General features: G+C 38.1%; 1 protein-coding gene across 3 annotated transcripts in view; it reads left to right on the forward strand.

Annotated features, from left to right (window-relative positions):
- enox2 (ecto-NOX disulfide-thiol exchanger 2) overlaps positions 1-25,401 on the forward strand; it is a 180,933-nt gene that overhangs the window by 19,125 nt on the left and 136,407 nt on the right. For all 3 annotated transcript variants that reach the window (XM_035952292.2, XM_035952290.2, XM_023279067.3), the window contains exons 3-4: positions 9,544-9,652; positions 22,426-22,515. In XM_035952292.2, coding sequence (XP_035808185.2) covers positions 22,482-22,515 — 34 coding nt within the window. In that variant the 5' untranslated portion in view covers positions 9,544-9,652; positions 22,426-22,481. The remainder of the gene's footprint in view (positions 1-9,543; positions 9,653-22,425; positions 22,516-25,401) is intronic.

Here is a 25,401-nt window from a genome sequence, read left to right on the forward strand (position 1 = left end):
AAATTAGATTTTACACTTTGGTTTTTGCTCCTCTTAAACAAATATAACAAGCTAGCTATCACCATGAAAACTTCATATTTAGGACACAGATAATATAGTGCTATCAATCCTAACATCTACTTTAATGCTGTATTTAGTTAAACATGTAACATACATACTTGGCTGTGGCTGGACATTTATTTTCTTTCATTTCATGAGGCACAACAAATTTCATTTCTTGAGCAATGTGATGCCACGCATTGTTGTCAAGTCTTGGTTTCTCGTTAAATTCAGTAATTTTGGATGGGAAAGCTGTTTACCATGATAGCAAGACACATTTGTTGAAAGTCCTTGTCGTTGCTCCTTGGAGATTTGAGAGTCTTGATTGGAGCCATGAGACTACTTGGAAGCTTTTTTTTAAGATGAATGGCTCAGTCTGTTGTCCCTCTATTCTATGAGTCTGTATGTGTGAACACTTGGCATGAAAGCAAATCAGCATATTGCCCAAAATATTAAACTGTTCTTCTGACACTTCTTTTTAATAATTTGGTGGATTTAAAATGTCTTCAACTGAAAATCCACTTTATTTCCCGTTGGTGCTTGTCATTTTATGGGTTGGGATTAAAAAAAAAAAAAAAAAAGGAGAAGGAATCATAGCTGTACATTTCAAGTTCCAGCCTTTGGCAACAGCCATTCTCAAAATGATATCTTGAGGGTATGAAACTCCTGAGACTCTATTCTTACACATTTGAGACCACAGTTACATATAGCATGCACATTTAGGATCTCAAGAGCTTGTATTCGATTGCATAATGCAAATGTACTTGCAAGTTTTTTCGATTTAAGGTTTTTTTTAGTTGTCACATAGCAAAACAGCACATTTTCAAGATGTTCCACATTTCCCACTTGTTTACTTCTACTCATAATCTGTTGATAGTACTTTTCTTCTCTGATCATAATATCACAGTCACGCCTATCATTCTTAGCTGTATAATGCGGCCAAGAAGAAAATGGGTGTTTGAAGTGAGACTACAAAGTTCATGACATTAGGTATTTGTACAACTATGAGTTGAGTAACAGCAAAATAAACTGTCACTGGGGTTGTATGAACTGTGATAATGGGTCTGATATGTAATTTCTGAGTGATTCAAATTCTTTACTTTTATTGGATCTGTTAAACACAGTGACACATTAATTTCACTGGGTGACATGTTCATTACTGTGTGAAACGTTCTCTGAAATGAAATATTGGTGCCACCAAATTATGCGTCTGTGCCACTAATGGGAAAATGTCAGTCGTGGCAGGGGCAAAAAATAGAGCTCTTTGGAGGTTTTGAGTTTAAGCAACTTGTTGCCTGGTTTAATTGCAGTGTGGTTTACCGTGAAACTGTAAGTTTCAGAATTTGCAAGAGTTTGCAGAGCAGATACAAAGTATCTTACAGTTCGTCCTCACATTCATGCACAAGCCATTAAACTGGATACTGCTGCATGTCCTTTGTAGATTTCAGTTTATCTTGTAAAGTTGCTTCTCGCCTTTTTTTGACGTCTGACACCAACTTTGACAGAATGACAAATCAGACTCTCACGAGCTTAATCGAAGGGCGTTACTGCAGTGCTGTGCACCTTCTGCAGTATAGAACCACAGCATTATTGCCAGTGGAGGAATATTTGTTTATTATGTCAAACTGTCCTCATGGACTGTCTCATCTGATGTGTTTAATCAAATTTATGTACAAATCCTGACAATCTTAATAAAAGTCATCATGTTGATTTATTTACAGAAAAGACATAATCCAGGTTTTGTTAAGAGAATAATTCCTTTTTTGTAACTCTTATGCTTACACTTACAAGTTTCTCATACAGCTGAAGGAGTATGCGCAGCTAGTGGAGGACATTGTCATTAGTTCACTCCTCTGGGAAAGCCTTACAGGGAATAAGAAGGCAGAAGGTCATCATGATGGCTCTTTTCTTCCCACCATGAGAATGTCACACAGATCTGCCTCCCCCTGGTCTGTATCTCTCTGCTCCTGGGCTGTCCTGGTGTAAATTATTGTCCAGGGTATAAATAGGCTGACAGTCTGGCAGGACCAGGTGGTGTAATCTGCCAGGTTGGTATCCTGCACCCTGCCTAGCAAGGTGGTGTGGCGGTTGTTTGTCCCCACATTAACATTGGCCTCAGTCCCCACAGATGGGCTAGTTCTTGTATATTGATGAAAAGGTGGCATCAGAGATACTCTGTACATTTGCTATGCTAAAGAGACATCTTGAATTAAGCAGAAGCAATGATGTGGCTTAAAATGAACACTGTTTCTGTTCTTACATAGCCTTTGACATTTTGCAAAAATTAAAACTAAAAACTATTAGTTTGATTTGCCTATTAATGTAAATACTAACTAGTCAAACTGTATATATTTATTGATTAATGTTTAAGCATTATTTTCTGGGAAAGAGTGCTAAACATTTGATTATCAAATCCACAAACAAGCTGCTTTCCTTTGTCTGAGCATTATAATATATTTAATATCTTTAGGTTCTAAACTGTTCGTCAAAACTTGATACATATTTCACAGTTTTCTGATGTTTGGTTGACCAAAACTTACATTTCTTTATGTGCTCTAACCCCTTTTTCACAAAATGCCATTCATGTCAAAGATGTTGAAAAGTAATATTTTAGTTTGTCAGATTACTGTCTACCTGCATTTAAAGTTTGTTTGTGCTGATGGAAAATTATTTAAGGAAATACGTTGTGAGTAATCAATTATTTTTCTTGTATCCAATTTCCTGCCACCTGCAAACAATTTGGCTGCTGAATATTCAGGATAACAAGGTTATAAATATGGTGACAGTTTTGGAACGACAGCAGCAACAACAACCATCATTATCCTGTGGGTAATACAATCTATCTGCCTTAGTTTCTTTTCTGTTTTTTATTTTGTGGTGTACAGTATTCATTAAATGCATTTTTCTCAAGCTTGACTACCTCTTTGTAGTTATTAAAATGGGTTTCTAGGTCAACAGTGTCTGACATGTAATGCTGCTTAGCATTAAAAGAGGTGTAGAATAACTCTGGACTACTTTCTTATGTGTGTTTTAGAGCACTTTGGTGAGAAATGCTTTATGAAAACACAATGCTAATTATTGGTTATTTCCCATTGTGCGTACACAGTCTCGCTTTTCCCTTCTCATTCTGTCTTGTCCCTGTGTGGTCTGCCTCCATCTCCCCTGTCATCGCTTTCCTCCATCTTCAGTCGTTTCCCATCAGAGGTGCCAACATGTCACCAGCAGCGCTAAAGTCTAATGGCTATGGGAACATTTTCTCTGACACCTGCAGCAAACATGAAGCCTGCTGGGCTGTTGGGAGAACAGAGGGAGGTTTATCTGGGATGGCAGGCCTCGCCTCTACTGCCATGCCAATAGAGACAGCAGCACACAGCTCAGCGTTTCACTGCCAGATAAGGGCCCGAGACAAAGAAGCACTGCAGCTAGACCCCACTCACTACAATGGAGGAAAGAAAATAAGATATATGACTAATAACCCTTGACAATTTGCTCCAGTTAAATGCTTTACTTTTATCCTCTGAGTTAGTAGTCTGGCTGTTATCAAGAGTATATTGTAAGTTGCAAGTCTTAAAATTCAAGGTATTCAGTGCACAAAACTGAAGTTTCTCAAAGACTTGGTCTTGTGTCGGTTTTAGCTATATTTAAATCGTGGGTACAGTTGAGTTAGACTTCAATTTCTACAATTAGGAAACCAAACATCCTTTGACGTATAGGGAGAACCTACAATACTCTGTAATTATTCATCTATAGGAAATTACTTAGCTTATACTGCTCTGTCAGGTGCCAAGGTCAAGAAGATCTTACACCATGAACTTCCTGATTAGCAATTGTTAATAGCATTTGACATCTTATCCAATTATGTAATTGGCCTAATTTTCCTTGCATTTTACTTTGACAATTAATTATTTGGGACATTATTTCATACATGTAAAATGCTGTAGAATATGAGTGTATGTCATATAATTTTACTCAAATTTTTAGATTTTTTTCTTTGCATATTGGGTTTTTCAACAGCTAGCTTGTCACCTGAATTTATAGCTCTTGTTTTAATGCTCGCAGTGGCAATTTTTTCACATTTGTGTGTATAGTACATAGTACTGTTATGGCAGTTATGTCAGTAGGTCATATCTGACCGTATGGCAGAACTGAAGTTTTCAAAGCATGCTGACTCTTCCAAAGAGAAATGAATCATTCCTTCAGTAGAGCTGAGAGATTTGACAACAGGAATGATGTTAAAAATGTGGGCACAGATAATTATAGTTCTCTTTTTCACATGTAAGGAGCTTGTTAAAGCTGGCACCCACTTAAATTACCCTTTTGCTGTATCCTAGGCTACATTGTTTTTACTGTGTGTGCACTGCACCTTCACAGGTCCTTCTGGGATTTTGGCCACAACCAGAGCTCTGAATTGGAAAATCAACTCTTTTTTTGGCTAACCATGGCAGGCACCTTGAATCATACAGTACCACAAGATGCCTGGACCTTTTAGTCTGTCAACATAAATATAAAGAGTACATTTATTACCTAACACTCAGATATGACGAAGAATAATGCAGGGTTCTGCATTCTTTAAGTCCCTTTTCACATTCATTTACAGTCAGTTGTACAGCTTTTCTCGACAGAACATGTTGGTTTTTCATGGTTTATACACTGCAACCATTGGTTAAAAATGTGTGCATTTGGCCATGAGCACGTAGTTTGTCTATGCAAACTTTACTGAATAGCGCAAGCCATATGTTAAGTCCTTGCTCAAAGATAGTGAATAGATAATCTGTTCTAGGTAGCCATTATAGTACACAGTAGCTTCGATTATGTTAGCCTATTACTTTTTCAATGCCTACGCATACAAAGACCAAGCTATTCACTTATTTTTATTGAAGGAAACTCATTCTGGCATGGGTCACCTCATGTGACCAAAATCTTTGCTTGAAGCAAAAAGAGAAAATAGAGCCATTCGGATAATTCTGTTTTTTGGTTGTAGTTATTTATTGTGCGTGTCGACATAAATGTTTGTGCTTGTCTGGCAAGAAATTAACTTTGTCACAGTGGCCCTAGACAATAGCAAGCAGGAATTGCTGAGCCTAATGTTGCACTCTGGGAACAGTAAAGTCATTTCGCTTCAGCAGACCACTTAATAGCTTTGGCTGATGCAGAGTTTGGAAATCCATCAGTCAATTGGACCAGACGGAGATGAGCAGTCTTTCTGAGCGTCAGTATGCTTAGTATGTGAGGAAACAGGTAGCAGACAACTTACCTTCTCTCATTATGAGCTTGAATCATGTAAAGACATCTAAAGGTGTGTGTCCATATACTGTTTTTCTCTGACAGAATCATGCTGCAGGATGCTGGAGAGCACTTTATCCCAGTGATTCATCAAAAAAAAGAAAAAAAAAACCAGACAGTCCGTGTGGGGTTTTGTTTCTATGACAACAGTTTCTTGACAACATACATATACACTCTAATCACTGTTGTACAACAGACTAGCATTGAGTCTTGTGATAATTTCTGACATGCCATACAGCTTGGGATGAAAATACACCCCCAGGACAAGCTTATCCTCCGTTTTCTTGGTTACCGGGGTGAAGAGTCCCGCCCATATGATTGGTGGCACCGAAAAATCACATTGGTACATTTGTGCCTTTGTTAAAAATTCAGAGATTTACAATCTAGACGCACTTGGAGTGACCACACAGAAAAGATGGATCACTCTCTAGGTGGCTACGTGTGACTGCAGCCACTCTCCTCTCAATAGGAACAATTTTCAAAAGATGCTGGTGCTCAGAAAAAAAACACTACATGGACACTTAGCCTAATGGATTTTTTTAAAAACTACACAATGACAGCTAAAAATGGCTTGATGTAACATTGTGTTGGGTACCATGAACAAGAGCATCGAGAGTGAAAATAGATGGTTCTGTGTAATTCCTGCTTACTCTGTCATGGTAGAAGACAACCAGTGGAGCAGTGCAGCCTGCGGGTGATGGGATAGATGTTTGCATTTACTGTATAACCATTCACAAATTAATTTCAGGCCTCAGCTTGAGAGGCGATATAGCCTAGCAGAAATAGACCTGGCATGTAAATAGCGGAGCGGGGAAAAGAACCATGCTCATGTACCTAGAGGACACACGTGTCCTCACTGGCTCTAATCGAGCAGTGGCAGCAGGCATATGGAGAATGGAGATACAGGGTTTAGCCAAATTGGCAGATGGAAAAGTTATCGCAAACTGCATAGAATTAAAGAGCAAAGTTACTTGTGCTGTTTAAAAGCGATTGTTTGTTGATAGTTTACCTTATTGCCAATCAACAGAGGCCTAAAATGAGCCTATTTTAATTTAGTCATTTAGCTTTAGTCACAGCTTTGATTGCACCCATGTTGTGCTCAGCGATGTTCACTGACCAAACACAACAATGTAGGCTCATGTTGCTTTGTTTTTGGCAGTTTGTTACTGGATCTAAGTTTACACTGGAAAGTAGCACATTTACTATCATCTTTCTCTGGAGGATAGAGATTGTCTGAACTGTCTTGATCTTCCCACTCAGAAACAGGCTTGAAAATCCGTCCAATATGCTGCTTTAGTGTGCGCTGTCAGAGACCAAAAATGTCTGTTCGATTGTACTACTGCATATGTGAAAAAGTTTGACAAAGCCTTCTTTGACTCCAGATGGAGCTGTGTGAAATCTGATAATTTGCCTCAAGTCATGCCACTTGAGGCAATGCTGGTCTGAAAACTGCAAGCCCAAAAATAAACCAATGTCAGGGTGCGAAGTTAGAAAGAAGTAAGTTTATCAGACCTCTGTAGCCCAGTATGCCTCTGTGCTTCAGGTTAGCAGCTTGTGTAACACCCTCCAAATCTCTGACTGAACCATGCAAGCTTAGGATGAATTGTGGGTAATATAGGTGCCTGGCTTTGACTAGAAAGAAGAATAGGAGAAACAGAATTTTATTTAAATGAAATCTAAGAGTGCACATGCATATAGTGTCCTCATAAAACATTTACAATGTAATGACACAGTAGCATGAAAAATGTTGATCTGTGGCATTTCTGCTCACAATCCCACAATGCAATTGTTCTGCCTTATATAGATGCAAAAATGACTAAGTTTCAGTTATGACACAAAATAATGGCATCTAGGAAGTGTCCAAAATCTCAATTTTGAACTAATTACTGACTACATTAGCACATTACAAGAAGTAGTGAACTAGAAAATGATTTGTGACAGGCAAAGGTTTTAATAAATAACTTCTTTTCAAAAAAGACTGAATATCTTATGCTATGGATCATACAGAACAGATAGAGGCAAGATAAGAAGGGACATCTTGCTGTAGAATTACAGGGGTGAATAGTTGAATATATGTCAATTATATTTCACTCAGTTTTTAATGATGAGCTGCCAAAATACACGGAGTCTGACTGGATCCAGATCAACACCCACAGTTTTAGACCATCTTAGTCCAATAGCACTGGAGTTCAACTGACAAATTTCACAGCCGGTTGAATAAGCTTGTTGATTTGCACTTGTGTCATTCAGTCATGATAAAACAACAGGAAATATCAGACTCAAAAACTTGAATTTACCCTACATACTCCCAGGAGTAGTGTTTTTTCTCTTGTTTTATTTTGTCCAGCAAGGAGAGTTTTACAAATCTTCACTGTGGGCACATCAGCTCTCTATATAAGTCTCAGTAAATTATGGTCTCAGCCACTGAGAGCGTTTTTGCTGGAAGAAGTTTGACTAAAGGTAATTTAAAAATTCACCCTCACGTAACTGCTTTCATCATGTGGACAGGAGGGCAGATAACTTAGCACATTGTGTCAGTCTTTAAGGATGACTTGTCAATCTACCAGCCTCCCAGCTAACCTCAGTTTCAGCACGCTGACCTGACTGGTTCAGATTGCAGATACATTGCTCATTGAAGTACATGACCTTCGGTTGCTTAATTAGCCGTGATGATGGTGCTCCTGCAATATGAGGGAACTGGTATTCGCTGTGTCCGACAATGAATTATTTATACGCTGCTTCAAGGTAGATTTGGTTGAAGGAGGAGTATTTATGTGGACAGAAAGATTTTTTCAATTTTGATTGTCATAGCAGTAGTTTTAAATTGCTTGTCCCACAATTTATGTGTTGTTTTATGTTTACTCATTGTGAATAATCCCATTGATTTTCAGGGTCAAGCTAAGTAATTGTGGCAGTGCTGTATATAGGTTATTCTGCTCTCATATTGCTTTGAATCCTGCTTTACTGTTTTGCTTTGTGGCATTTTGTTAATTGCATTTTCTGTTGTCGTATTGCCTCATTTTCCTGATGGGCCTTAGAAAGATAAAAATATGAGTTTATCTTTTCACATTAATACTTTTCTTATAACGTTAGGGGTCCACCAGCATATTTATGAGGCACTGTGTTGTGGTATTACATATTTAGTGGAAAACACAGCTAGGTTCAGTAAATATGTTTTTGCTTAAAGCTTAAAAAATGTACAGTATAAATGTTGCAAATTGTATTAGATAAAGCAGAGAGATGGAAAATTTGCAGAAGTAAGGTTATGTCAAAGTTTTATAAATATAGTCTAACATTCAATTATTCAGCTAGATGTATTTATCAAAACACTTCTGCATGTAATGCATTCATTTTAGATGGCAATTTGGCAGTCGTTAGTATATAAATATTACAACCATTAAACTAAACATTTAAATTAATGTAAAATCATTATATTGTTCACATGATAACGAAATACACTTTCACCGAAACATAATACATTAATGACTGACTGACTGGAGGTAACTCTGAATACTTTACATGAATGAAAAGCATATAAACAACATTTAAAACTCATGTATGTTTAACAAAATTAAATTGGTATCTTGAACACAGATACATAAAGTTGAATGAAGTGATGTACATATTTATTCCAGTAGTATTTTCATTTCTATAAGCAAAACTTGAGTTGTTTATAGAAGGAATAAACTTTAAAAGCAAAATTACTATATTAGTAGAAAGAGAGAAAAAAAACAACTATAGTAAATCAAAGCCCCAATGAATTTTGTGCAGTGTATTGCCACCTTGCTCAAAAAGCTGCTCAGTTTTTTTATTCATCCCAGCTATTTTAAGGCTTCATGTGCCAGCATGCTGCACAGTTTGTCTTTACTCCTAAGCAGCTCATACCTCTTATCTAGAGGTGGTTTGTGGATTGGGACAAAGTAATTATCTGTAAGAAAAGGTACCTGCATTTAGGGGCAGAACAGACTCTGCTTTTCAGTCAAAGGCTGAGGACTGGTCAGGATTGGAGAGAACACAGTGGACCAGCTGAATGAGGATGCTTCCTCTCGTCACTTTACTTGGAGAACAGATAGTATTATTTCATTATTACTGTGAGTTACAACTAAGTTTGGCTTCTTTTTAATTGTGGATCCTTGCAGGATAAAACACAGGAACTTAAGCACCAATCAAAGAAAGGCCTTTGAATGTTCTTTCATCTTTTTATTTTTCTCTTCATTTTAGGTGTGCAGAAGATATGGATCAGTGTGCATCCAGTCCATGAGCTGCTACAGGCAGAGACAGACTCTAATAAAAGTGAGACAGCTGAACACTGAGCTTTCATTTATGACAAGTAAGGATTATACCTATTTTTTCTCTTAATATTACCTTTTTGCTAATCAGACAAAGTGTGACAGTTTAACAGAATGAGAAAATTAAGTTTTGTGGTGCTGACATGAATTCTACAGCCTGTGGTCATTGATTCACAGCATCCCACACATGCAATGTTGTAATGCATCACATCACAACACCACCTTTGGGTCAGTGAGTCTGTTTTGGTTGCCTAAAACCATTCCAGTCATTAACATCCTCACTACAAAGAGTTTTGACTAAATCAGATGAGTTTATCAGAGATTTTCTTGGTTCAAAAATCTGTTAACAACCCAGTTTCCTGTTGAGGGAAAAGGTTGTTTGCTATTTCGAATATGATTCTTGTCAGATGCTGTTGTCCCTTCGTGAGTATTGTTTCAACCGAAATGAATTTAAAAAAGTGGAGTCCTTACATTGCCCATCTAACCAAGACTTCTGAGGTACAGGCAGAGATATGTCCCCGTTACCTCCATGCCTCATCCTTTCCTCTCTATATGCATGCTTTACCCTGCCTCCTACCCTTCTTCCCTGATTTAAGTACTTGTGACAAGGAGAGCTGAGCCCCATCTAGCCTTTCACATGCAAGACTGCTTTTTTAAACCTGTATTTACCAAGGGTTGGTTGACTCAACACCCCTGCTCTTTTCCAGCAATAGCCTGCTACACAAGTTGCGCATATTTGAACTGTGAAAATGTGCCTCTTTATTTTAGTAAAGAATTTTGTCCGCTATGGCCGAACCTTTAGGGAAATAACAGGCATTCAAGGCCACTGTGTTTAAGGATTTGTAAGGATATAAACGCATTCTTGTTTTACAGGATGGAGACCGAAGATAATTACGAAGACCTTAAAAACAACACGCCATTGTTCCTTCTTATTGCCGTGTCTAATGTTTAGTCATTTACTTCGAATATTCTCATTAAATTCCTCTTTGTCATACTTTGCCTAATTAACACAATGAACTAATGGCACGCACTCAAGATTTCTTTAAGATTCTCTTCTCAAGGGGAAACTAATCCCTAATAATAATTTAGCCACCTAAAGGGTTGTCCCTGCCGCACTAGTTGATATGAAATCCTATTTATTTTTCTAGTTTTTGATTCAAGTTCTGTCTTTTTTTTTGGCACTAACAAATGATATCCTGGGCTGGAGCTCACCGTGTCTCTGAGCGGGTGGGAGAAAATGATTTCCCCAACCTCCTCATTGGCCATGAATGCAGAGACAGCATGTGTCTACGGCTGTTAAACAACACTCACTGGCTCCCAGCCCACTCGTAAATTACGGAGTGAAAGCCTCTCCCAAGACTACCTTTAGTGAAACAGTTCAGTCAGTAAGGTTGTTTCCCAAAACCACCACCACAGCTGTCAGTTAACAGAGTTTGGTGGCCCAGAGACCAGGACTTTGTTTATAAATTATGAAAAGCTGCTTTCTTGGGTTAATTAGTTTCTTTATTGCTTGTATTGTATTACATGTAAAGTGTTTTTCTTCACTCTACCCTATACAATGGTACTATATTGGTGTATTTAATCTAGGATTTAAAGCTGCAGCCATTTGTCATTTAATTGGATGCGATGCGAATGTTTAAGTGATGGTTTTCAGAAAAATGACTCATATTTGATGGCACCAGCTAGGGCTGAATGGTTGTATTGGTTATGCATCTTTTTAAAGTCAAAATTCAGTATAATGTTCACTGTGCAACAGATTTAGAACATGTGATGGAGCATTACCACATGAGATACCATCAAGAAGTGACAATAGTCACAATAGGAGGATGGCATAAGGTTGTAAAATCTGAATCTTTAAACCCTAGGTGAGACGTGCTGTGAAATGTAAGAGGTGTGGCTACTAAATAGTGACACTGGTGGTCAGTCCAACCACAGCATCTGTGCCTAAACCACGTAGTACACATTGATCAATAGACAACCATAAACAAACCCTGAAAATTTCTGCTTGAATTAAATAAAATTGAGATGCAGTATTACTCTTAATATTTAATTTCCTAAACTGCATCCTGTACAAATTGCTGATTGAACTGTTTCAAATCGCAAGTTCAATCTGCAGTTGATTAATCGTTCAGCCCTACTTCTAGCCACCCAAATGCAAATAATTAAATTAGTCTTACTCGTGAATTTATTTTCATTAGGTTTGGACTGGTCATAAAGCACATTTAATGACATTACATAGAAGTGGTAAGATGATCGACCAAGTGCTTAAAGAAAATATTCACCAAACTCTTAAAACTCTATGTGAACTTTTCCACAAACCAAGATGAAGCTTCATCTGTTGTTTAAACTTGCACACATTGTATTGGACTCCTCATACTTATAGGCTTATTTCTTATGTCAGGGTGATAGAAAATAGTACTGTGTTGGTCCTCTGGCTATGTCTGTTAACGCTGTGGAAAATTGTTTTTCTGCTCAACATTAGAGTTTTCAGCCTGAGCCATATCAGCAAGAAGGAAGATGCACCCCACTTGCAACAAGTTCTTTGTCTTTGATTGTTAAATAGTGGAGAACAGTGGATATGCCTGCTTTGCTCTTTCTGTCCTCTTGTTGCCCTCTTTCTGCCCTCTGGCTCTCTTGCACTTCCTAAGTATTTGAAAACGTCCTAAAACTACATTTTCTGAGACATGTGCAGTGTTAAATCTATATTGTACTGTCAAGACAACTACACAAGCGACCAGTCGGATGCTAGAAATGGTATGTAGATGATTTATAGCACACATGCTTTGTTTTGTTGCTCCATTTTAATCACCCACAGCTGACTGGAGTGAATGTCAGTAGTTTTTAAGATGAAATAAATGATTTCAACATTAATGACAAAGAAATGTCTTCAAGAAATGCAACCAGAGGGCACAGATGACTGCCTTAGTGTTTTTCCATTTTTGAAATTTATGGTCAACTGTTTTTTACATTGTGGCTTCACATATTGCACAGCACAGTGCTGCTGCCATCTCTCAGCATGTTGTTTCCCTGTGTGTAGGAAGGTTTGACAGACTGTCATCTCTTCGGCACGCCAGCAGGGTCTCATTAACAAGCGAATACGGTACCACATGACTGCATGTTTGTAGTAGTGTGGGCACACTTGTGGCTGTATTTCTGTACATATGCTGAACAATGCAGTTGCTATTCTATGTAGTTAAAAGCATGAATTTGATTGACTTCAGAGTGCATACAAACTGTGATTGTAGGAAGGATGACAGGAATAGGCAGTCACTGCAAACATGCCAAAGCTTCCATGCAATGGAGCCTTTTCAGTCCCAGAAAGGCCCCCCCAAGGAATTTGTACTCCAAGATTCAAAAAATTTTATTTGTCACTTACACATATATTATTTGCACTGAAATGCAAGAGGACTGTTTCTCGGGGCTGTGCAATAACAACAACACCTCATAAAAAGGACATTTTTTAAGAAACAATAGAAAAACTGTGGAAAAATTAGAGAAAGTCACATACACATACTCCATTAAAAAAAGAAGCAAAAACTAAATTGATGATTTTTTTTTTTGCTAATTTGATGAGAAGAAAAAAATGAAATATCACATTGACATAAGTAACCCATAACGCTTCACTCTATACTTAGTTGAAGTACCTTTGACTGTGCTTACAGCCTCAAGTCTCATGGGATCTGATGCATCTAGCTTTCCACACCTGGGTTTGAGGAATTTCTGCCATTCTTGTGTGCAGATTGTCATGTTGCGTCAGGCTGGACAGACTGTGAACAGCCATTTTCTGGTCTCTCCAGGGATGTTTGCTTAGGTTCACATCTTGATTCTAGCAAGGCCCCTTGAAGACATCTACAGAGTTGTCCCACAGCTACTCCAGCATCGTCTTGGCCGTGTGCTTAGGGTCAATGTCCTGTTGGAAGTGGAACATTTTACCCAGTCTGGGGTCCTTAGCACTCTACAGCAGATTTTTCATTAGAATGATCTCTGTGCTTTGAGCTTTATCTCAACCCCTACCAGTACCCCTGCCCATGTTGCCAGAAAACACCCCCACACACGATGCTGCCACCACCATGCTGTTGGACAGTTGATGAATGGCTCCTGGTTCCTTCTAGATGTGACAGGTTAACCAATTCAATCTTTCACAAAGTCAACTCCATTTGGACTTTCACGTATCTTTCCTGATTAGTGGACTACCGCGGTGATGGTAATCTTTTTGAAAATCTTCTCTGTAGCTCAGCCGGAGGGACCATTGGGTTCTTGGTCCTGGTTGTTCTAAACTTGACCCATTAACGAATTATGGAGGCCACTTTGCCTTTGGGAACCTTCTATCTGTGCATCATCGCAATCCCATGTTTGAGCTCTGCCGGCAGTTCTTTTGACCATATGACCTCGTTTTTCCTCTGACAATTAATCTTACCTGTAAAAGCTGATATAGAAAGGTGTGTGCCATGCCAAGGCACGTCCAGTCAATTGAATTCACCGCAGGTGGATTCCAGTCAAATGTGTAGAAACAGTGGAAAGCTCATCAGTGGAAATGGGAGGCACCTGGGCTTAAATATCAAGTGTCACAGTAAAGCATTTGAATACTCATGTCTGTACTCATGCTGCCCAAAGCATCACACTGTCTCTGCCAGCTTGCCTTCCCCTGATAGTGCATCCTGCTGCCATCTCATCCCCAGTTAAACGACCCGGTTGTCAACATGATATAAAAGAAAACATGATTCATCTGATGCAGCCACCTTCTTTCACTGCTCTGTGGTCCAATTCTGACACTCACCTGCTCACTGGAGGTAGCATTGACATTCTAACCGGTCAACCCCATATGCCAGAAACTGCAGTGCACTGTGTTTTCTTAACCTTTATATCACAGCCATTAAGGTTTCAGCAGTTTGCAGCAGCTCTTCTGTGGGCCCCGTGCCCTCATGATCTGTTTTTTGACACAAGGGACAAAGCACACATACACATTCATAAGAAAGTAGAGACATTTTATGCATTTATTGGTATGCATTAAGTTAGGTTTTTGCAGTTGTGTGGTTATTTTCATGTTCAGCAAAGCTCAAGCGAAAACACAGTAAAAGACAGCTCAGGTCTAGCTGACCAGGAGTCTAACTGCAAACTTAGCTCCTCTGGGCATTTTGCCCCATCAAGTCACCCCATGCAGATTATGTTAAATGGGTTCCTCATTACTTTACACCTTGAAGGTGTGGCTAATGCATTGATGGTAAAAATAGTGTTTGTCGGCACAACAAGTACTGACAGCAAAAATGCAAGGAAAGCTGTCTGATATTAAAATGTTGAATATTTTTTCCAAATAAGCCATACTTAGGGCTACAAGAATTGAGTTTCTGCAAAATAACAGTACAACACCATACATATTAAACATAAGAAAATATATGTACACTTTGAACCCATCACTGTGTGTATCTAGTAGTTTGATTGCACATTTCATCATCCTACTCTATGTACTGGACATATTTCTATGATTTTCAGACAAATTTAGAATCATCCAAGCTTTCTTTTTGTTGCCTCTGTGTGGGAAATGAGGTACTTTATCACAGAGATAAGCGTGCAGGCTGAGGGACGGCTACAGGAAAGAAAAGGTACATAAGAGCCAGTTGTGAAGTACCGATCAGTTCTTTTGAAGTTGGTATGATTAATCAAAGGCTGCGAATTGTTTCGGAGGGCGATTTGGTTTGTGCCTTTCCAGGCTGCTGTTTCCCTGCTGTGGAGACAAAAGATGAATGGACCTATTGGGGCTATTATGGGGTATCTCCCTTCTCCATCACTGTAGAGGGCAGTTGACTCTGATAATCCTCTTCTCATTGAGGGGATCCTCTAATCCCTGCTAGATACAGGTGTCTGGCCTTGTGCATTCCTCACGAAGATGAATGTACTCAACAGTGTGTAAAAGTACATGTGAAAATACATACATGCTTACACAAGCTAAACACACAGAATGTAGTCTGAATGATGAATATCTGTAGGAGGAATTTGCAAGAAGCATTACATCAAATCGTATTTTGAAGCAATACAGTTACATTGTCATCTATGTGTGGTGTTGATTTACTAAGTATACATGAACACTGACTCAATAATAACCATGCATCAAAGCCAAAAGCAATCAGCAGCTTGTGCTGTACTAACCTTCGAAACCTTCTTCCTCATTTTGATTTAAAAAAAAAAATCAAATTGCATTTCTACTACAAACAAAAATATAGTTTTCCATTTTAATAATTCTTATGGTCACAGCATAATGCTCTGTCTTCCTGCTTACACTAGAGCTTGCATATTGTTAAGTGTGCCAGATCTGAATCAAAATTTCAGAGGCTGATTTCAAAGCCCAGTGTGAAACTTCTCCCTTCCCAGCTTCTCCGTTTCATTCATAATCATTAGTGTACACATTTGCCCAAGTTAGCATCTCATGCTTTTTCTCAACTATAGAAAAGTATTTTAGGACTAAATGTGTGGAAATGAAAAATGCTGGTAATAAGAAATATGATAGGGGGAGAGTGGGTTCCTTAAGAGTGATGAATGCCATTTGTTTTTGTGCCCACTAAGGACTTTAAAAAGAGATTTTCTTTGCACTCCCCCCATTAGAAAAACTCCCTTTTCCCCAAATTAAAATAGCTGTCATTATTCTTCCAAAGTTTAGGCTAATGCCATTCTGATGGTGACTAGCCAGCCTATTTTTCTGTCCACACAGTGGGAGTGTGTGCATTTTCTTGTTGGCCTTGATTTCGCTTTGTCGTTGTCATTACTGTGGTGCATTTTCTGCAGTTTGACTGGCTCTCAGTATTATACCACCTATAGATCCAGATGCCTGTTTGTGCAAGAGCAGAACTTACTTTCATCAGCCATTCTGATCTTCTGTTTACAAGTACACACCTATAGAGTTGTGTTAAGACAGACAATTCTTTCATTTGCTTGACTCCTGCACATTATATGATCTTTTAGTGTGGTTAACCCTGTACTACATGATGCTCAGCATTTTCTTACTTGCACAGTTTTTTATTTATTTAAAAAAAAAAAAAAGGGCACAGATTTTAAGTTAAATAAAATTGTACATAACCGTGTTTTTGCTACATTTTTGATAGGCTTAGGTGCTGTCATGTGTTCTGGGTGGTGATGTCGGTGATAATGTTGTTTCTGATGATTATCCTGACAATATTTGTGAACGAAAGCTGACAATGACAATGGAACAGCTGTTTCCATCTGAACAAAAGGTGTGAGCACAGTGTAACTTTCTTTGACTGACAAGTCACATTAGATGCTGTTATTTCTATGTAACTTCAGCTAGCGTCGATGGCTAATGTATTTCAGTACATGAATATTTAAGTAGTTGTAGAACAGACTATATTAGTCACACTGATGTTCAAAGAAAGTTCATCACCCCTAAAATATGTAATTGTTGTACGAATAGCCTGTGGCACTTTCTTACAGATTGGATCAGTTAAGGCTGACATGTCTGTGATGATGTGAATATTGCATGAGCTGTTACTTTCAGCTATATAATCAAGCTCTGCATGAGTTACAGTCAGTCAGTTGCTTGTGTCAGGATGGTGCCTGGTGAGCTTTTCATTTTGTTTTCCATTTAAATAATAAACTGAAGCTGCTTGAGATCCTCTAATGACATTTCAGCAATTATGTTTGATGCAAGATGCTAATTTGTGAATATTTTGAGAGGACCTGTCAAAAATAAGAATTAACTTTAACTTTGTTTTAGTCAGAATATAGAACTCTGAGTGTTGTTTGTGAACTCATTCTGAAACATCACCTAAGTGTTTTTACATTCATTGGACTTATGGAACTCCAGAAAAACATTTAGTCATTGCACCTAAGCTTTTCTGTAGTGGGAAAAATCCTCATCATGGTTTTTGCCTCGTTGGTTAAGAATCTGTTCTCCATTTATTTCATTTGTATTTAATTGCAAACCATGGGTCAATGCTCTTTTAGTTTTGGATTTTTTTACAGCACTGTCCTAACAAGCCACTTTGTGGAAAACAAGGATTACAGATGATTATGTGTTTTGAAAAATAGGCTGAATGTGTTAAAAAGGTTTTCTTGTCATGGGAATGATTTCCCTTTTATTTAAAACAAATCTTTTTTTCTTTGTTTTCTTTTCTTTTTTAAATATTCAAGCTTTGAGTGTGCATATCTGAACATGGGCCATTGTTTTCAGCATGTTTCTCTAGTCCTCATTCCCCAAACATTTTGTTATCCAGTCTACATTGTTTTCTATATTGAATCCATGTGGGAAAAGGAAACAATTGTGCATTCATTCATGAACACCACTTCACTGTGCCTGTGTGTCCTGTGCTCCAGGGGATAAACCAGTGTTACCAAATGTCTTCCAGTGAATCTTATGATTAGGTCATAGAAGGTTTGCAGAGTTAATCAAGACACCTCATTCATAAATTTGGTTATATCACAGACACATGCAAATTCATCATCACCTGTATAAACAGGGCAAGAGCTGTAGAGCCTTAACAGTACTGTTTTTATTCCACTAGTGTTGCCTATACTCACAACAGATGACACAGTAATAGTAATTGGAAATTTTGTGTTAGTGTATGGACTGGAATCAGGGCCACCCAAAAAGATGGTGAGTCTATAAAGCTTTGACTTTAGATGTGTTGCAGAAGTAGCCAGACTGAAGTGTCTTTGCTGACACAAGTTAATCAAAGATGGTGATTTTTCTAAAATGCAGTTGTATATTGTATTTTTTTTCTTTTTGTAATTATGCTGAGGATGTCAAATAGCCCGAGACAATTCGTTACATCCAGATTGATTTACTTTGTGTACCTAGAATTTCTTAAATGAACATCTAAAAACACTAGCAAATGTTTGATTCTGGCCCTCAGTGAACAAATTTTGTTTGTGCATTGAACAACAAGCTATTTCCAGAGGAGGCATTATACAGCTCAGATTTATTATCAGCATTTTGAAAAAAATCATGCAAACTTTTTTATTATAATTGTTGCCTATTAACACATATATGCTCCCAATGCTCTTATTCTACATCACCCTGACATGGAGGTGAATCATGAAGGTGGGCCCCACCCTTTAGTAATATATGCTATCATTTCATGCATAGTATAGCCTGCCTCATGGTTGTTTTCTCATAGAGTTGGTTCTTTCATTTCTCAAAATATTGTGTCATGAGCTTTTTATGATTAATTAAACGGTAATTGCAGGCAGAAATATGTAGTCCTATTGTCCTTTGTCAGTAGGCAAAGCTTGCTGCTTAACATTAAAAATACTTATATGAGATATTGTGGCAGAATACTTTATACATGTCATGTCATCAGCAATGTGTTTGATAAGGGGTGAAGGATTAGTCAGCACTGTACAAGTTCACGACTGAGCCGCCAAGTGACCCATAAAAACATATAAAACCACAAAGCGAAAATATCAATACATCACTTTGGCACAACCAAAGATACAAGCGCCCACGAATTGCACTTGTATGCTAATTTGTAGAGATTTGAAAATGCATAAACTGTTAAATGAAACATACATCAGAAAAGCAATCATGTCAAAAGTATAATTTGTAATTCTTAAGAGATGTTTTCCCCATTTAGGCAAGACAAAAACTAATTCCAGACAATCAAATAGGATTCTTTATTGTTATGAACGTTGGCTGTCATTAACTCAGATGATTCTCTGCTCTCATTCTCTGTCATTACAGTCCCTCGCTGGTCGTTGATTAAACCCCTAAAAATTCATCTCTGTGTATCAGAATAGTTTAGCCCCAGAAAACAATCTCTTCCTGTCTTTGGTTTAGATGTAACTCTACACTGTTGATCCATAAAGTCCCCTTGTCTGACTTCACCTACACCTCCTTGCTGAATGCAACTGGAGCACACCAGCTCATCTATACTCAAACACTGTAAAACTTCCTTAAGATTGTTATGTTTGAAACCCTGGATGACTTAATCTGTGTTTCTGAAACTGTCATTACTACACTGCAGTTTTAAGGAGGAAATTTGCACCCATTGACTGCTTATTTTCCTTATGATATGTCTTCTGTCAAAGTTGTCTCCAACCTTTTTTGCACCATGAACTGGTTTCAAGCAAGAAAGTTTTCTACAGACCAATCATCACGCACAAAACAAATAATAATATATTTGTTTTAGTTTTAGTTTTAAAAAAATGTGTCCTAAACGCATAAAATTAAGTATGTATTTACTTTTTATTCTGTCTCAACAACGAGTCTGCCCCCCTGAGATGTTTGTTTTTAATTAACTTTGGCAGGGGTTGGATTGACGACTTGATTTAACATCCGGTCATGAAAACCAACAGAATTATGTGTGGGGAAACAAGCACAGATGAAAGTGATGGGAAGATGATCTTGCAGACTCCGCCGGAAATAAAATACAAAATCAAAAGTTTTTATTTTTTCTGTGCGGCCCGATACCAAATGGCCTACGGCCGGTGACTGGGGACCGCTGTTCTATCATATAAGGGTGCAACGGTGCACTTGGCACCGAAAATTTTTCGTTTTTCGGTTCAGCTCACAATGAATGCAACCAACTTCATTTGTGTGTAAATAACTCCATTTGAACCTCAATGTTCCACCATTTTAGTGATGCCAACGCCGACCAGCTACAGCTTGAGGACCTTCCACTATCATTAAAGTCCGCTGTTTTGGAACACTGTGGTTTCTGAGTTAACTGCAGCAATGATGGACAAAGACAGGTGGATCAGATGAAAGCCGGCGTTGTTCAACTGCAATCAAGTGTGTAGCTGGGCGTGTGTTGAACTTGTTCACTCATTTGAATGTGAACATGAGCGGTACAAGAAAAACAAAGCGAGTGCAGTATAAACCCAGCTCCCTGTGGTATTTAAGCAGCCTCTTAGTAACAGTGCAGACTGAGCCAAAGCAATAACAAATGGCACAGTTTTTTTTAATAGCAGCAATTATACATAATATAGATAATCAACCATACTCTCTTGTATAGATCACAGGTTTTAAACACGTTCTGAAAGTATTCGAGCAGCATTACGAAGTACCCTTTCATCTACATTTCAGCCAGCAAGTCATGCCAGGCCTTCATAAACAAACACAAGCCACTGATGTCCAAAATTCATTCATTGTCACCCTCATGATCGATGGGTAGACATGTACAGCTACTGAGAGTAACCTGACACTAATAATTAATTCTCTGAATGCTGCACTTTAATAGGTATTTTATATATATATATATATATATATATATATTTTTTTTTTTTTTTTTTTTATGTAAGACAGTATCTGTGTTGCACAATCCTCATGTGAGGCTGAAAACTGCTAATGTGAATACAAGTACAGTGCAGTTTAAGCACAGTTCATTTTGTAAATGCTGCACCTTGATGGCTTGTTCTTTTCTTATTTCTAATTTATTTAAGAGAATGTTCATGGTGATTTGTTTATTTTGAAAGTGATGTTTTCTTGGGCAATTGCAGCCAGTTGCAACAGTACTGACAGACTTTTTTATAGTGTGTAAACAAACAGAAAAAGATGCGGTTCAATGTTATGTATTTCCAACACTGTAAAAAAGGAACCAAGCAGTGACCTCAGTACCCAGGTACCATATAAAATGCAGCATATGAACATGCTAACAAGGTGAAATACTTGATTTGCTCTCTATATTTTGATCTAACTTGCATTTTAAAGCATTTCTGTTTGAGTTGAAATGATAAAGGCGCTGTTTACCTTAACACTGTGGCACCACCAAAGCCTAGCTGGCACAGGATGTATTGTCAACCGATGTCAGTGTTTAACTGTTCAGGCCTACTGTATGCTCCATTTTGTAGGTTGTAAAGGAATGATTTGCAGAGCTGTGCATGCATGATGACTCACGAAGATGCTGTGAAGACATTATTGTGTGCGCCAAGATCTTATTGCACTTGTCACATGCAGTACATGTCAACATAAGCGTAGCTTCATGTCATTGATAAGAATGTTATCACCGCCTGGCATGTAACGTTCACAATAACAGAAGTGATGCAGAAAAATATCAAGGTGGTTCCATGAGATATGGTGGCCCATGACTTCTACTTTATGTGATATGTGCTTTATATGTGGGGATGCTTTTTTTTTCATTTTATGGAATTTGTTTTCTATTGGGCTGTATATAATAGTTAGCTTTAAAAAAGATGAAAATTGTCACATTTATGCAGTATTTTTAATGTAAAATAAACTCCATCTCAGGTACAAAGAATAAAAACTTGTCAAGTCTTTGAACTAAAGGTAAAGTCCCAAGAATCCAGCATGAATGTCTTCCTGTGAGAATTCAGACGCTGCTGTCAGCACTGTGGACTGAGGTTTGGGGATCACTGTGACCTTCTCCGTGGCCTGAGAGTGTGTTGGCATGGCATGACTGATGCAGATTATCATAGCTGGAGAAAGCCAATTACTCTGGTCATCACTGCACCCTCGGGGTCTCTCATAGTGGAATGAAATGCATTACAGAATTCTCTGTGCATGCTTCTGGCAGAGTTTAGTATTTCCTCTATGCTGACCCTCCTGTGCCTCAAAGCCCTCTCTGGCTCGGATGAGCTTCTGCTCCACAAAGCAGGGAGGTCGTGCCTCTTGGAGAAGCGGATGAATTACAGTCTCCTCTGTTTGTCTTCTCTCTCCATTCAAGACAAAGCCCTTTTATTTTGGCCCCTTCTTAAAAGCTCCCCTCACTATGTGTCCTTGAACGACTACAGAATGAATAACTTGCGTTGTGAGTTGTGATATATGAGACTCTTCTGTGGTATTTTTGGGAAAATAACAAACAGTGACTGATCAGACCTTTGTTATCCTTGGTTTTGTTTTCCAAAACAGATTTGCTACAAGACCAGAGAAGCTGAGATCACACCCGACAACTCTGCATATGTAGGATGTACAAAGACTACAGATCAAGTCGATTCGCAGGTAAGAGGCCTGACTGCATGTTGCTGCCAACGTGTACTGTATATGCAAGTATTTTTACTAAGCTGTGCTGCAGAGCTCCAGAGGTGGTTATTTTAATGAATCCAGAATTTTCACATCACACCAAAACAATTTGCTGGTCAAATCTCTGCTTCACACACAAACAACATCACCAGTTACCCTTTAAAGGTCTTATTGTGTGTCTCGAAGGATCTTCCTCTTTTTACTTGCCTAAACTTCAGATCCTCCCTCATGTTTTCCTGGATTTGATATATTTCTCTTTAATCATGGTTATTTTTTCCATATTCACTTTCGTTTCTTTTTGTGCAGACATAAAAATCTACTGCGTACTCTCAATTATTTGTGTCAAGGTTTCTGATTCAAAATCATACTCTCATTTATCCTCACGTGTATGATTTTATAAAGGATTTGAGCACAGAGAGCAGTGATGCACTGACACACTGTCATAAAATGCATGTGAAGGCTCATTCTGTGGCTGAACCTAAAAATATGCAGCTGAAACATAACCTGTCGTGTGAGGGAATTTTACATCAACGGTAACTTACTGCAGCACATGAGTGAATGTCTAGCTTAAGACAAGATTTGTGAACTTTCATACTGTCAGGAAACTGTTCTCAACACATCAGGGGAGCGACATCTGAGAATCTGGTACATTAATTGGAATTTTGACACAGTACATATTATTACACATATTATTATTATACAATTGGCTACTGAGTTCATTTCATTTTTTGCCAATTATTATACAAGTTCAAAAGAGACATTTTTTCCCAGTATACAACTGAAGATATTTACATGGATTACATTTACTTAAATTATTTAAACAAGGATGAAAAACTGAACACTCCATTAAATCAACATGTGAAGTCAGTATATTTCCAGAAGCCATTTTCTGAGTTTGAAAACCAGTTTGCTTAAATTACTATGCACTGTTGCAGATGTTTGTTTCAAGCTCAACAATGAAGAGTATGTTCTTTAATTGTGCCGGTGTAATTATTAGATGCAAATTATAGATCAAGAAACTAAATCACTCACAAGGTTGTGCATTCATCAGCTGAATATTTTCTTCCCTATACAATGCTGCAGAGCGGTGCAAGGTGCTTTGAATCTCTGTCACTTCATGACATTTTGTACAGGCATGGTTCCCAGATAATGAACACCTCTGAGGTTGGTAATTCCCTTACTTTTCCTTTTTTACCCATTTTCCTGTCCTCAAGTGAAATGTCTTGACAACTATTGGACGGATTGTCATGAAATTTGATACAAACATCCCCTTTCCCCTGAAGATGAACTGTAATAACTTGTATGCCCCCTTCACTTTCCATCTACTGCTGTCATTATATTAAAGTAGTATTTTTCCGGTACTTTGTCCTTTTTTTTTGCCAAATACAAAAAACCAAGCAGCTTTTTTGGCTGCTTAGCAAACTGCTAACATACTCAGATGCTGAACATACCTGTCAACATTGGCATTTACCACTGTTGTGTCAGCATGTTAACATCTAGCTCAGAGCACTACCGTTAAAGCCTCAGAAAAACCACTACAAGAGCCATTACCACCTGTATCGTGTTATCATACATCTATATATGCTGTTATTCTGCCTTAGAATATTACCTTTTTTCTGCTAATTCATTTAACTAACCACTAAGTGCACAACAACGAATAATCATGCTCATCAAATGGACAATTAGCTTTTTATACAATCAGGTAAGTTATTATGCATTGCATTAGGCACGGTATTACTATGTTGCAGTCAGCTGTTTGTGTATTCTTGAAAACAATAATCCTACAGTACACTGACTGGAAATAGAAACTGAACCGAGTAAGAAACTGACAGATTGCTTAAGAGAAGGGAGAGAGAGGGGGAAGGAAAAGCGCCTTTCTTGCTGGGCTTTGGCCGATGAGTGTGTCCTTTCTCATTACTCTCACACAGCGCAATATGCAGGTCAGTCAGGTGATAATGAATGCTCTGTCTGATACGTGGCCTTTCTCCTTCCCTCCTGCTTGTCTGGTCCGCTCTCTCTGTTGTATCCTCGCTCTTTCTTCACCCTTGTACACTGCAAAGTTTTCTACAGTATTCAGTATATTTGCCTTCTATGAGCTTAATTATCTAGCAATCTCCTCTTCTTCCATTCAGGAGCATTTTGCAATTTAAATGTGTCTCGGGTCAGTTTGCGAGACAATGAAGAAGTCAAGTTTTCTTTAAACTCTGGCTTAAACCCACAGTCGTCTCACAGTGGAACCTACTTTTGTCAGGTTTATATGAACAAAAAGAGGAGACACCTTTTGCTGATAGATTATTTGCTTTCGTCTCCACAGTACATACAGAACTGGATGAGCTAATCAAAGTCTGTGCATGCTAACTCCCACTACATGACCATCTATAATTGGACGGCATGTGAATAGTGCGTTCAGCCACTGCTTTGCTAAAACGCTTAATGGCGGCCTCAAAGATTTGCACTGCGACATTTCTTGTAAACAGTCAAATCTGAATAAAATCAATTATATATTTTTTGTGGAAGCAAACAAAAATTTTAAAAGAATGAAATGCAAACGGTTATCACTGAATTTGAATTCCATTTCAGATAGAAAAGTGACTACTTTCTGAGTCAGACGTTTGGGAAACTTACGTTTCCTTTCATTTTAGTTCTCATGTATTTTTCTTTAGAAATGCGCCAGTTGTGTGACCATCACACATAATTGAATGAAACCACGAGGTTGTTTTATTGGTGATAATTAGGTTTTTTATACTGGGGCTAATTTGTTTTTGCTGTTTGAGTGTGTGCTGAATTTATTATTAGCTTGCAAATATCAAAAATACCCTGTAAGGTATGTTATATAACATGAGCAACGATTACAACAGCTTGTAA

Source organism: Amphiprion ocellaris, chromosome 13, assembly GCF_022539595.1.
Source record: "Amphiprion ocellaris isolate individual 3 ecotype Okinawa chromosome 13, ASM2253959v1, whole genome shotgun sequence".
NCBI lineage: Eukaryota > Metazoa > Chordata > Actinopteri > Pomacentridae > Amphiprion > Amphiprion ocellaris.